The sequence below is a fragment of the Macrobrachium nipponense genome, chromosome 46 (assembly GCF_015104395.2).
Source record: "Macrobrachium nipponense isolate FS-2020 chromosome 46, ASM1510439v2, whole genome shotgun sequence".
Lineage (NCBI taxonomy): Eukaryota > Metazoa > Arthropoda > Malacostraca > Decapoda > Palaemonidae > Macrobrachium > Macrobrachium nipponense.
Genome location: NC_061106.1, coordinates 38235314 through 38248204, shown reverse-complemented (window position 1 = coordinate 38248204; position 12891 = coordinate 38235314). Strand labels below are relative to the sequence as shown.

Here is a 12891-nt window from a genome sequence, read left to right as displayed (position 1 = left end):
AACAAAAGTAGTGTCTGAAATCTCCATAAAATACAATAAACAAAAGAAAGTCTTCTCTTAATTACGTAAATCATATAAAGATGACATGTCATTTTTTATGATACAAGTAATACATCTCCAGAAGTGTTGTATAATAAAATGTGAACATTACATCATTATACCCTAACAAGTATCTGTTTTTTCTTAAAAAGAAGTTTTGGTCACTTAAAAAATATATGATAAAATATTAGGAAGCTACCTACAACCTAAAATTTAAGTATTCCTTGGCAACATCGCAGCAGTAAAAAAAAAAAAAATGTTAAAAAGCGTATCAAAACCATTATGCCTCTGTGGCGTGACAATTACCGGATAATGACGTTGCACAAATCCTCCAAAATGCGAGGTGTGCATAATTGAAGCTAGCAGCGAAAGCTATAATGGTCCACATCATTAGAGCGACACACACACACACACACACACACACACACACACACACACACACTCACTGAAAATTTGCTTTAAAAATAAAAATGATTGTAAAAAATTGTAAAACACCTGGCTGGTAATGGTGTCTTTGCCAACTGGTTTGGGTTTTTACATGGGAGAGTTACATTTGCCCCCAAATACCCAGTCTTATAAAACCAAGAATCTGTTTGGTGGTGCCAAGGTTATAGTCGTATAGAATTCTATTTAGTGATCATCTAGAAAAGCGATATTTGTTTGTCTTTAATAGAATATACAATATTTTATTATACTTCAGTAATATTCTATTGATTGCTGTTATCTGTATTTGATACAGTGCTTCAAAATACCTTTCAGATTTCAAGATAAAACCTTGTGTTCGAACAGCTTTTGGTATCCTTTTTACATAACTCTATGAAAAAAAACTATTTTGTGTCAAGCACAGCTCCCCTGCCAGTTTAGGGATGTTTGTTCAGCTCCAAGGGTGGTGGTGTCCCAGGCGGGAGTGTTCGAATAGCTCAAATAACAGTGGCACGAGTTAAATCAAAACAATTTAGCTCAAAACTCAATTTACCTCTACATATGACACAAAAACTGTCGCCACTTTTATTCCTACTAATTGAGGATCGGGTTTTGTGCGAAAGGTGTATATAAAACCTGATGGTATATATTATTAGTCATTCTTTCTTCCTATCTACCTCTACGTTATCAGTTCTTCCCTCCCTCTCTCGTGTTCCCAGCAGTCTTCTCACCTGAGTGGCCAAGCGTAGCTTTCTAGTGAAGGGGTCCAATTAGATAATGTATGGTCAGTGTATGGAGTGGTTTTTCTTGCTCTCCCTCTCTCATAGTGATTAGATGTAAATATAAAATATTAATATAGTTTACAAAGATCACTTTTGATATCAGAATACCCATCCTGCCCTGTCGAACAGAATACGAGCAGAAAAAGATATCTGCAGTAGTGATGACGACGGCAATAATAATATTCACGATGACGCAAATGAACCGACGGATAATGATGACTAAACAGAGCGTAAAGGGTTTTCGACGGGTATCGGCCTCTGTAGAGTCCTTGTCCCATTGATTACCATAGTCAGTGAGAGGATGTTGATTTCATTGGATTTGTGGAGTGAAGAGCCATTAGCCATCACGACAAAAGCTCCTGGAAAGCACTGTATTCACTCGTCGTCCTCCTGGAACCAGTCAATAGTCCAGATTTCTGCGATCGGGCACGTCTTGCCCGCCACTCCAGTGGATGGAAGTGTTTCTTCTTCTTCTTGACATTGGGTCTTTTTTTCTTTTTCTTTTTTTTTCTCTTTCTTTTTCTTTGTTTTCCCCGAGTTTTTACGGGGAGACGTTGGCAACAAAAGCTACTTGGCTTGCTGGTTCCTTCAGGTCATTTAATTTGTCTGTTAAAATTTACAAAACTTAAACTTTGGTGGTGGTATCGTACTTATTTCGTCTCACATACTCACCACCTTTATTTACCAAAATGTTTAGTTTATTAAAATAATAATTTTAACACATTTCAGTTCTCATCTGCATTAGATGAAAATGATTATATTCCACCGGCCTAGATTGCATTTATACATTTTCCCGTGTTCTAACCATTTTTAGAATACCATGGCTGACTGAACGTTTGGACAAAAACAAAGGGTGTTCACGTTATTCGGTCGTAATCCTTTAGGCTATACTGCACTCTTTTATGGCCGCGGTTTTAGTAACAGAAAGCGGAAAAGCATTTCTTTGGTTACACTGAAATAGTTTTTTATACCAAAAGGATATATTTTATCATTCAGCTCCTCTTAAAAGAAATTATGTTGTCATTCACTGTGGCAGACTTTATTTGTCGCTTTAATTCGAACATGGGAGACAGTTTTCTTGTCTTTTCTACCCTCTTTTCTGCCACAGAAATTCTTGCTCACTGTTTTGACTTTCCAGGTTTATTAAAAGAGCGGGTTTTGCATTACAGTAGTTGTGCTCTTGATAGTCTGGGATATGATGCTATTATCAGTAGGTTAGCTAGATTACTGCTTGCAAAGCTGTACATTCTATGTGGTTTTTCAGTGAGAGAGAGAGAGGTGGGGGGGGCGAGGGGGGGGGGCTTTGGGAGGGAGGAGTTGGTTGTGGGTTTGCAAACCAACTCTAAGGAGATTATAGGCATAAGCATCGGGGAGTGCTAACGTGTTTTTAACCCACATTTGTACTGTCCATAGAATGTTAACTTTTAAGAATTAATAGTGAAATTTTTTAATATAACGTAAGAATAAATGTCTTATGGAAATTGACATTCATTAGATGAAATGACACGTAACCAGTCACGTGGTGATGAAGATCCATCTGAAGTAATGATCTTAGGTTAATGCAATTTCCTCATGTCGATCAGTATTAAAAATCTGTCTGCCCTACTGGATGACTTACTTACTATTAGTATCGTCGATATCGATACGGGGTTGTGTAACTATGTAAATATGGTCATTTACAAGAAATGTGATCATTTTATGCAGTGCCCTGTCACGACTTTTATGTTTTTACGAGGGGCAGCATTATGTTCTTCCATATGAAACTACATCACAGTAATGTTGTGGCTAATCAGATTAAAACTCATGTTTGTTACAAAGTTTGCCTTTTAAGAAAGGGGTTTCATTTTGTGTTTAACCGCTACAATGATATCATACTGTGCACGTAACCTGTCTGCGTCAGTTGTCCTTAGGGTACGAATCAAGGGAATTGTTCTTATTGCATCGTGAGGTCAGCATTACTTCGTTGATATTTCAATGTGTTGCGGTATCCCTCTGAAACGGGAATATTTAATGTTACGTTTCAAAATAAAGATCTCGGTAAATAGAGGTGAGCCCATTAAAGTACACAGTATACTTGGAGGAATCTAGTCATTTTTCTATAGCATATGAATGTGTGTGTGTGTATGTGTGTATATAGATTTACCCCGTCCCTCCCTACCGAGGTGGTGGAAAGGGGCCAGTGGGGTTGAAATTGTCTCTTAAAATGATTATACATTGTTCTACAGAAGATTTGTGACATATAATACAGACCTGTGTGATTGTTTTATAAGACATTTTGCTATACACAAACTCTCTAAAGTTTGACACCTTGTTGTTGTTGTTGTTGTTTGTGTGTGGAATGAAAAGTGAAATTTAAACCTCCGTCTCTTTCAGCAACGACCTTCGGAAGAAGGTCGTCAACGGCGCCAGCGCGGGAGTCATCATGTCCCACCTTCCCAAGAGGCCGCCCGTCGACATCGAGTTCGCTGACCTCTCCTACTCGGTGTCAGAGGGCAGGCATAGAGGTCAGTATATTCCTGGAAATATTAATATTAACTGAGGTTGTTGCAGACGCAGACGATTTTCGATTGTTGTAATAATATAAACGATTCACGTTGAATATTTTGCCTTCGATATGTCACAAAAGTCAATTCCTTTAAAGGTTGAATATGAAATGTGGTTGTCACCTTTGAATAGCTTTTTCTTCTGTTATTTAAAAAGAAATAGTTCATTCGAATATTTGTTTTAAGTGGCAATTTCTTTAAACTAGTTTTATGTGATAAGCAACACGTTCTTTTGCGTTAAAAATGCAATAGTTGTTAAAAGTTTCAAGTTCAGGAATATATATAAAAGTCGAAGGATTTTAAAGAAAATGTGCATTTCTTTTCATTATATTGGAAACTTATGTAATTGCTGGAACCCTTAATTAAACTTCATTCTCAGGCATTATTTGGAAGATGAAATTTCCTTAGTTGGATATTTGATATGATTGTTCAGTAGAATATTTGCCTAACCTTCTGGCGAGTATTGAGCAAGTTGTGTATCGGATGAGGATTGCTTGCAAAATTTTTGAAAGCAAAGCAAGAAGGAGGGTGCCTTGCAAGTTACCTAGACCAGTATGCATCTGCATAAGCATTTGCACTCTTCGACCTCTATTATGCTGTGCAAAGCAAAATCATGACGGTGTCAACGTTATCCTATAGCCTTCCTTTCCTTGGGTGGTTATCAGCCTTCCTGCTTTCTACGATTCTGCACTTGGAGGAAGTGACGTTTCCTGTTTATAGATTTTTAAATGATTAGGATACGTATTGCGAATCGTAGCGTTTTTGGAAGTAGGTTTTTAGTTTTCCAAATAAGACCAGCTTTATTTATGCACCGTAAGGAAGATTTGTTCACAGAATGAAAATAAAAGGAAATTGAAATAGCTTGCCTAAAATTAGTCGCTTTGTAATTAGCACTATTTTAAAATTGCCAATAATTGCATACGCACTTTTAGCAGTTGGGTTTGAATCCTCAGTCAGTTCCATGTATATTATTTTCGTGAAGGCATTCATGCATCCTTTTAAAAGTTTTACGAAAAATTAGGTCAACTTAATGTGTTATCTTGATGCTCCTCTTTCTTATACTTGCTTGCTTTTTTCTCTCAAGTTCAGATACAAGCCTTACACGTACCGTCTCATTTGAGTGTCACTGAAGATCCTTTTTAGTCTCTCTGGTACAAAGTGAATTTTTTTTTATGAGGCACATTTATTTATTTTCTCTCGCACCTGCAACTGGATCTCCTTGAATTTTAGTGCCTTCATTCTTTTGATGTTAAATACTTAGCTCGTAACAAACAGATTTTTCAGCAGAGAGGTCTACTTAGTCACTTGCCATGTGACATTTTGTGTTGAATCATGTGCCCTATACCTCTGTGAAGTTGATATACTCATAGTGTGTTACGAGTTTCAATCTTTGGTTGACTGCAATGAAGGTTTTTTCCCATTAAGGAGTTACAATGGTGATCCACGCTGATGTAATAAAGCATTCCCATTTGGTAGTATTGGTGGTAATTATCTTCTTTAAAAATGTGACCGAAAGTGTATTCGAATGAATTCATAAAATTTTAAGAGTTTCAGCCTTGTTAATACTGACACAAGGGGGGCTTTTTTTCAAAGGAATTTTCTAAGATGAATTAGGAACTTATTTAAATTGGAATTAAAAAAAAAACTTCAGTTTCAGCTGTGTTATTTGCCTTGAATGATTTTGAGAACTGTATCATCCAGCAGTGTAGATATAAGAGTTATTATTTGAGGCCTTTTGTTATAACAATGTATTTTAATCTGGTGTTCATTTGAATCAAGTGTAAATTATTTTCACAAATTGAGAAAAGATGAAGGATAGGTTCAGCTTCTGGAATATTTAGAAAAACAATGAAATGTAACTTCACATTTGGAAATATATCAAGACCCACTGACCGGAGATAATGTTTTCCTCTTAAGTTCGTTCTTTTGAGAGAGAGAAAGAATTCGTTGGTTGAATGAATATGACGATCTATCTACATTTTGTTCTAGGTTACAAGACTATCCTGAAGGGAGTCAGCGGAAGCTTCAAGTCTGGTCGTCTAACAGCCATCATGGGACCCTCTGGCGCAGGGAAGTCAACTCTCATGAATATAACTGCGGGTTACAGGTAAGTTTTATTTTCCTTGCTTATTCTTAGGGGCTGTGGTCATGTATACGTAGTTTTCCATTCCTCGACTTTCCAAATTAGAGCAGCGTGTTGTATCCAAGAAACGCGTATATATAGCTTTTAGGAAATGGCACTATTTAGCAATACTGCCCGCGGTTATCATACATCAAAAGTACCAAGTGTGCATAATTTTCACTTGACATAATTCTCTTTAAAACTGCCATATTTCTAGTTGACAGAAATGATAACCTCACTTTGGAAGGCAATCTCCGATAACATTTGCAGTTACTATTGGTTCCCACAATCCCCCCCCCCAAAAAAAAAAAAAATAAAATAAAATAAAATAAAATAAACACAAGATAAAAGAGGTGATTTTTGCTTTTATTCTTTTTGAAGGAGATAGGCTTCCTGTTCGAACTTACCCCAGCTCTTAAAGCAGATAGCCCTACGAGAACAAATTCCCTTTGCAGTATTATGCCTGGAACGCCCCACTTTTCGTTCCCAATGTAAAAATGCATTTGGGTACACAACTGTGGGATTGTAATGGTAATGGAGGAAAAGGAAAAGAACATTAAAAAATAAGATTTTTTTTTTTTGTGGGGGGGGGGGGGGGTGTTTAGTGTTTTTTGGCTAATTCGTCAATTGAGAGGTTTGCATCAGAATACAGTAGTAGTATATTCGCAAAGGATCACCTGAACAGTTCCTTGTGGGGAATAATGATGTTAAAAAAAAGACGGAAAATTTTGGTTGATGTCCTTGCAGCGGTACATTTTCAACTAATAATACACAACATCAACAGAATCAGCAACGTGGTCGGAACTATCACAGTCAATGGTAGAGAGAGGAATCTGCGTAAATTCCGCAAGATGTCTTGCTACATCATGCAGGACGACCATCTCCACCCGCACCTTTCCGTCATCGAATCCATGACTGTGTCTGCCAACTTAAAACTTGGAGACCGCATGTCACGTCACCAGAAGGAGGAAGTAGTAAGTATACTGTCATCTTTCTTGTTTCTGTGTTAGAGCTTCTTTTTCAAAACTTGTTCATGTTTCTGAAATTGTGAACAATTGATGAACAAAAATTTGGACTATTTAACACTATATAATAAACGGCGTTATGTTGATATTCAAAAGAAAGACTTTTCATGTCAGATTTATTTATGATGCTTTGAATTATATCAAGTACTGAATTAGATTAGGTATTGAATATTATTTTATTCTGCAGCGAACTGCAAATCAATACCTAAATATAACTGAAACTTAAGGTGTATGTATTTATTGTAACAATGGGGTTCATAATGTGAAAAGGCAGTACTGATTGCAGTTTCCATGGTGTTATCTAATCCATTCGTTATTTAATAGGAAGAGAGCGAGAAATAATACGGTACACATTATTTTGAGGATCTTTTGCTGTAAATAATATTGGCAATGGTAACTTTGGTGTTTAATGGTGTAATTACACTGCCATTTTAACTGTAGTATATATGTAAAATATTCTAAAGTGTTTATTCTTTATGATCAAATAAAACTTTAATATAAATGGGATAGGGAGAGGGATAAATATTGATATTACGGGCCAAGCAGCAACCTTAGTTTGAAAAGCAGAATGCTAATAGAGATAGCAATCCAACAATGAAAAAGAAATAAAGAATAGTTATAACATAAATAACAGAAGAACAAATAAGGTAAATAAAAGTAAGATATAAATAAATATATTGTGAAGTGAGTCTATCTCCCTGCTTAGCAAAGGAATATGGGAATGTCTGAGGGTAAAGGGTAATAAGGATTATTCAGCGCCTTAACGAAGATGAAATACATAAATTAATATGATTAATAATAATGAACAAGTGAATGATAACTTTAGCTTATTGCCGGGAAGTTTCAGATTTATTGCAAAGTTATGTGACAGATTTAATAGAATTCAAGTTTTCGTTCAAGATGCAAGTCGGCTGCAGAAGACCCTATTGGGGAACAATATGAAAACTACCAGAATGAAGACTTGAGAATTTTTCCACGGGATAGACAGGTTACCAAAATTCTTTTAAAAGACCTTTTGAATGTGTTGTTTTTTGTGCGGTTAAAGAAGAGATAGACCAGAAATATTAAAAAATGAATTGGTCATGAATGTATTTTATAGTTTTGAAGAGGTGCTTGGCGTTGAAGATGTGCGTTTGTGAGATTATCACGGAGGAAAGGGGGTTCTAGTGTCCTAGACATACAACAATTTTTTAGTTTGTTAGGATTTACAGTAACTCCCACCTAATTTCACCATGCACCAATATGAGCTAAATTGCAGTGACTTTGCTTTCAAGGCCAAAACTCATATACTATATCTTGTACATATAATAGGCCACAAACACTATCCAGAGAAACACCAGAGATGTCTTTCCTGTAGTCACTGATGTCCATCAGCAGCTACTCTCAGTTAAAAATTCAAAAATAGTACTAATAAATAATCCAACAACTCCCCAAAAATAGTATTAAGAAATAATCCAACAACTCCCATATATTATTAAGTTTGAATACAAATAGTATATGGAATTCAGTGACCTACATTTTTTCCTTTTGGAATGTATTTATTCGTTACATGATATATGCACTTCAGAATATGAGTTACAATGTAAGCTTATCAACTAAAGCGTATACCCAAAAGGGTAATGTACATCAGTCAGTATGATGGAAGAATAATTTTTTTTTGTAAATAACATGTACTGGTTATTCATTGTATTTTTAGTATGATGGAAGAATAATTGTTTTGTAAATAATAACATGCATTGGTTATTCATTGTATTTTTACTCCATCATTGTCACTCCTGTTATTTTAATCCTACTTTTCATACCGTTAAAAAGCTGTCAAAATTGTTGTAGCTGCATGCAAGGAGAAAGGTTAAATGTTGAAAAAAAAAAAAAAACTTTTAACCCATTAAAGCCCCAGTCTATGTAGAAGGTGCTTAATATTTTTTTTACTGATTTGCTCAGTATTATCATAGTGCACAGGTGTTGAGCTAGTCGTTAGATTATTAATGTTTTGCTGTTTGTTGCTCTTTGCCTGTTTTCTTCTCCAAGACATAATATTACGGTGTATTAATTTCAAGATGTAAGAGTTTGTAACTATTTAGTTGCCAGTGTATCTTTTTATGATATTTACTGGCAGAACAGACTGCACCTGAAGTAATTACGTTCTAATAGATAACTGTATCACACTACAACTTAAGTATTAATGCTATTTTTTTCTCTTGCAGATTAATGAAATTTTGGAGACATTGAGCTTGACTGAGTGTAGAGATACTCGAGCTTTGAACCTCTCAGGTGGCCAGCGCAAGAGGCTCTCCATTGCCTTAGAATTAGTTAATAACCCACCTCTTATGTTTTTCGACGAGCCAACTAGGTAATGAGTGCCCCTTTGTCATATTCTCTAACTATATTCTCTCGTTGGGGTAGCAGTTATAAAGTACAGTCGTTTAATATATAAAATATACAGCTATTATTGGAAAACTGGTACTTGCAGTATGATTTGCATTGAAACTTGACTAGGTTTTCTTTTATAATGCTTAAGTTCTTCATGTTGTTCATATTGTGGCTTGTACACGTACAGCAAAATGATGCAAATTGTCAGTTATGAAAATAATAGCGTACAGAAATTAAATAAATAAAGTATTTGGTGAATAATGAACAACTACTTTTCAAGATTTCATTAATCCATTTGAAAGTCGCTGTTGTCTATGCTTTAAAGCTTATTATCTTCTACAGTGGTCTTGATAGTAGTAGCAGCTTCCAATGCATCAACTTACTCAAGACTTTAGCCCAGGGTGGACGCACTATCATATGCACTATACATCAACCATCAGCCAAACTCTTTGAAAAATTTGACTACCTTTATGCATTGTCAGAGGGACAATGCATTTACAGAGGAGCTATCCATGGTCTGGTACCATTCCTTGCAGCAATGTCATTGGAATGCCCTTCATACCATAATCCAGCTGATTTCAGTAAGCAGTTTTCATAAATACCTTTGAATTCATAATTTAATGTTTGCACAAAGATATCCTTAATGCCTTTTGAAACCTGTACATATATGGGGAGTATATGCATTCAAAAGAGATAATTCAAATTTACAATAGCCTAAAACTTTCAAGTTGTAGTAGATATGTAGTATTATGTTAAAAGCAAAACACTTTGAATTTAAAATATACAAATTTATAATAAATTCCTGATGTGTTTTTGTGATGTCAGTTAAATCTAAATCCTGTTTTCTTACAACAGTGATGGAAGTTGCCAGTGGAGAGTATGGGGAGTTTACCCACAAACTCACAACAGCAGTAAGGTGTGGGAAGTGTGACAACTTAGGCCCTGACAACCACCTGGCTGTTGTTGCAAAGCAACACACCATAGGTATTTGTTACAGATACAATAGTTTCATTCCAAGTTTTTGTGAAAAGTTGATGGAAACTACTGTCGAAATTGTGTTCTAATAGAAGTATTGCAAAACATCATATTTGAAATATATAAACTTCCATTTCAGCAAATGAGGATCACAGAGAATCTGGAGGAGGTGGTGGTGGTGGTGGCGGCGGCGGCGGCGGCGGCGGCGGAGGTGGTGGAGCTGGTGGTGATGCACGAGTCAATATATCTCCTGCTACGCAGCATTATTTATTGGTATCGGAAGATGAGAGTATTGATGATATTCCTAACTCTTTCCCAACATCGGGCTGGAAGCAATTCGTCATTTTGTTCAAGCGAACCTTTCTTTCAATCATCAGAGATGGGGTAAGAGTGAATTTTTATGGCATCTGTAGGTTAAGGGTGAAGTACTTCCATTATATGCCATAAATCAGTTGCTTTAAAAATTTATATACTTGAGTTCAAGGTACCTGGCAGGATTTAACTAGATTATTAACAAAATGATGACAATAACTTTTTCTCAACAGATGTTGACAAAAATGCGTATCTGCTCACACACACTGATAGGTCTTCTCATAGGCCTTTTGTATTACAACATTGGCAATGAGGCAAGCAAAGTTTTTAACAACTCAGGGTGCTTATTCTTCTGTATGCTGTTTCTTATGTTTACTGCCATGATGCCTACTATTCTCACATGTAAGTACTAAAGTGACATTTAGTAAAATATGTATAATGTTATATACAGTATTTGCTATACAGTACGTAGTTTAAAAACTGGAAAAGAACTATGTAATAGAGTCTCTCAGTAATAGACATGGGGTTTGTCGTATCTGTTTATGGTGCATGTCCAGTATCAGTTATGAAGGTCCTAGCATTTTCTTATCCCTCAGTTCTCTCACATCACCCCAATCACAGAGACGTAACCCAACCCTGTCTCAGACGTAGGTTTACCCCAACCATTTTCTTTTCTACAGTCTTAACACATGCTTGAATTTCATGAAACAAACAATATCGCTCTTAACTTCTCTTCTATACCATACTTCCACAACACCCTCCACATTGCCTCTTAACAATTTTGTTATAAGCTTTTACTAGGTCCATGTGTGCCACATGTGGCTTTTTGCACTTCTTCAAAATTACTTGCATGACTGTCACATGGTGGAGACTTGATTCACACCTTTTTCATTGTCTTAAAACCACAGTAATCTTCACCTGTCAATCAGAATACCTAACTGGTCTTCACATTCTACAGCTGCCCAGATTAGCTGAGATGGTTTATGATGAAAAAATACATATACAGTATATATACATATATAATGAGATGTTCAGTACCAAAGTCCCCAGAGTCAGGGGGTGAAAAGGTTCCCAGAGTGGGGCATACATACTGGACAGCATAGGCTGTGTGAACACAAGCAGTACGCTTTATGGAACCAAAAGATATGATATTCTTTTATCTTTGTTTATTCTTCAAGTTATTGTTTCTCTACCACACACTTGGATCTATTTTCAAAACCTCCCTTGTAGTTATACATGTAAAAATTATTACAATTTGGAGGATAATTTAATTTCTCGCTTATGCACACTACTATACCATCCCTTCCAGTTTACCTCATTGATGCACAATCAGATATGAAGACTTGCACTCAATATAATCTGTTGCTGCTCACATGAGACTTACATCCATTGTAAGATTTTAAGCATTAATTTTGGGGTAAGGTTGGTGGCCTCTTGTACATAAATGAGACTTTCTAGTATCTACAGAAGTCTAGTAAATAGTGTTCTATCACTGAGCAGTTCTACAGCTTTGCAGACCTACTTAATGTTACCCATAATTACCTATTAACATTAATTTTGCTTTAATTAAAATGTCTAACATTATGAATATTAAAGTGTGTTCTCTTTTTCAGTCCCTCTGGAGATGAATGTATTTATCCGTGAACATCTTAACTATTGGTACTCCTTGAAGTCATATTACTTGGCTAAGACTATGGCTGATATGCCCTTTCAGGTAAATTAACTTGTACATATATGAATTTTTTTTTCAACAATCCTATTGCTATAAAGTACTACATACTACACAAAAATAGAAACTGAATCACCACATAAAAGAAATCAAAATAACCAGATCACGGGGTACAATATTTGGTACTGCAGGTAAATAGTTTTAGCAAATTTGCTGTTGAATGCATTCAGTGATCAAAGTTTATTTTACAGGTTATCTACCCTCTCTTGTATGTGCTGCTGGTATACTTCCTGACAGATCAGCCTCTAGAAGCCCACAGATTCTTCATGTTCACCACTATGTGTATCATGACATCACTAGTAGCACAAAGTCTTGGCTTGGCAATAGGTGCCTGCTTAAATATACAGGTGGGTTACAACTTCCAGATAATGAGAACATTAGGTTTTAACAAATTAATACTCGATATTCACAGCAAACCAACTAGTATAGTACTCTATACTCTCTCAAAGTACTTAAGCAAGGTTCTCCTGTTGTGGGTGCCTCTTCAGACCATAGACAAGCCCACTTGTTGGTCTAACCCTTCAGCAAGACATTGTAAGTTTGCATTTGAACTTTGCTTCCTGTAGCATCA

At 35.9% G+C, this 12891-nt stretch overlaps 1 protein-coding gene across 10 annotated transcripts in view; it reads left to right on the top strand.

Moving 5' to 3' along the window:
• Positions 1–12891, top strand: part of LOC135214922 (ATP-binding cassette sub-family G member 1-like) — a 354258-nt gene that overhangs the window by 329376 nt on the left and 11991 nt on the right. For all 10 annotated transcript variants that reach the window (XM_064249394.1, XM_064249392.1, XM_064249393.1 and 7 more), the window contains 10 exons: positions 3618–3748; positions 5777–5894; positions 6694–6883; positions 9139–9284; positions 9647–9885; positions 10160–10288; positions 10419–10663; positions 10825–10993; positions 12205–12305; positions 12512–12667. In XM_064249394.1, the coding sequence (XP_064105464.1) occupies positions 3618–3748; positions 5777–5894; positions 6694–6883; positions 9139–9284; positions 9647–9885; positions 10160–10288; positions 10419–10663; positions 10825–10993; positions 12205–12305; positions 12512–12667 (1624 nt within the window). The remainder of the gene's footprint in view (positions 1–3617; positions 3749–5776; positions 5895–6693; positions 6884–9138; positions 9285–9646; positions 9886–10159; positions 10289–10418; positions 10664–10824; positions 10994–12204; positions 12306–12511; positions 12668–12891) is intronic.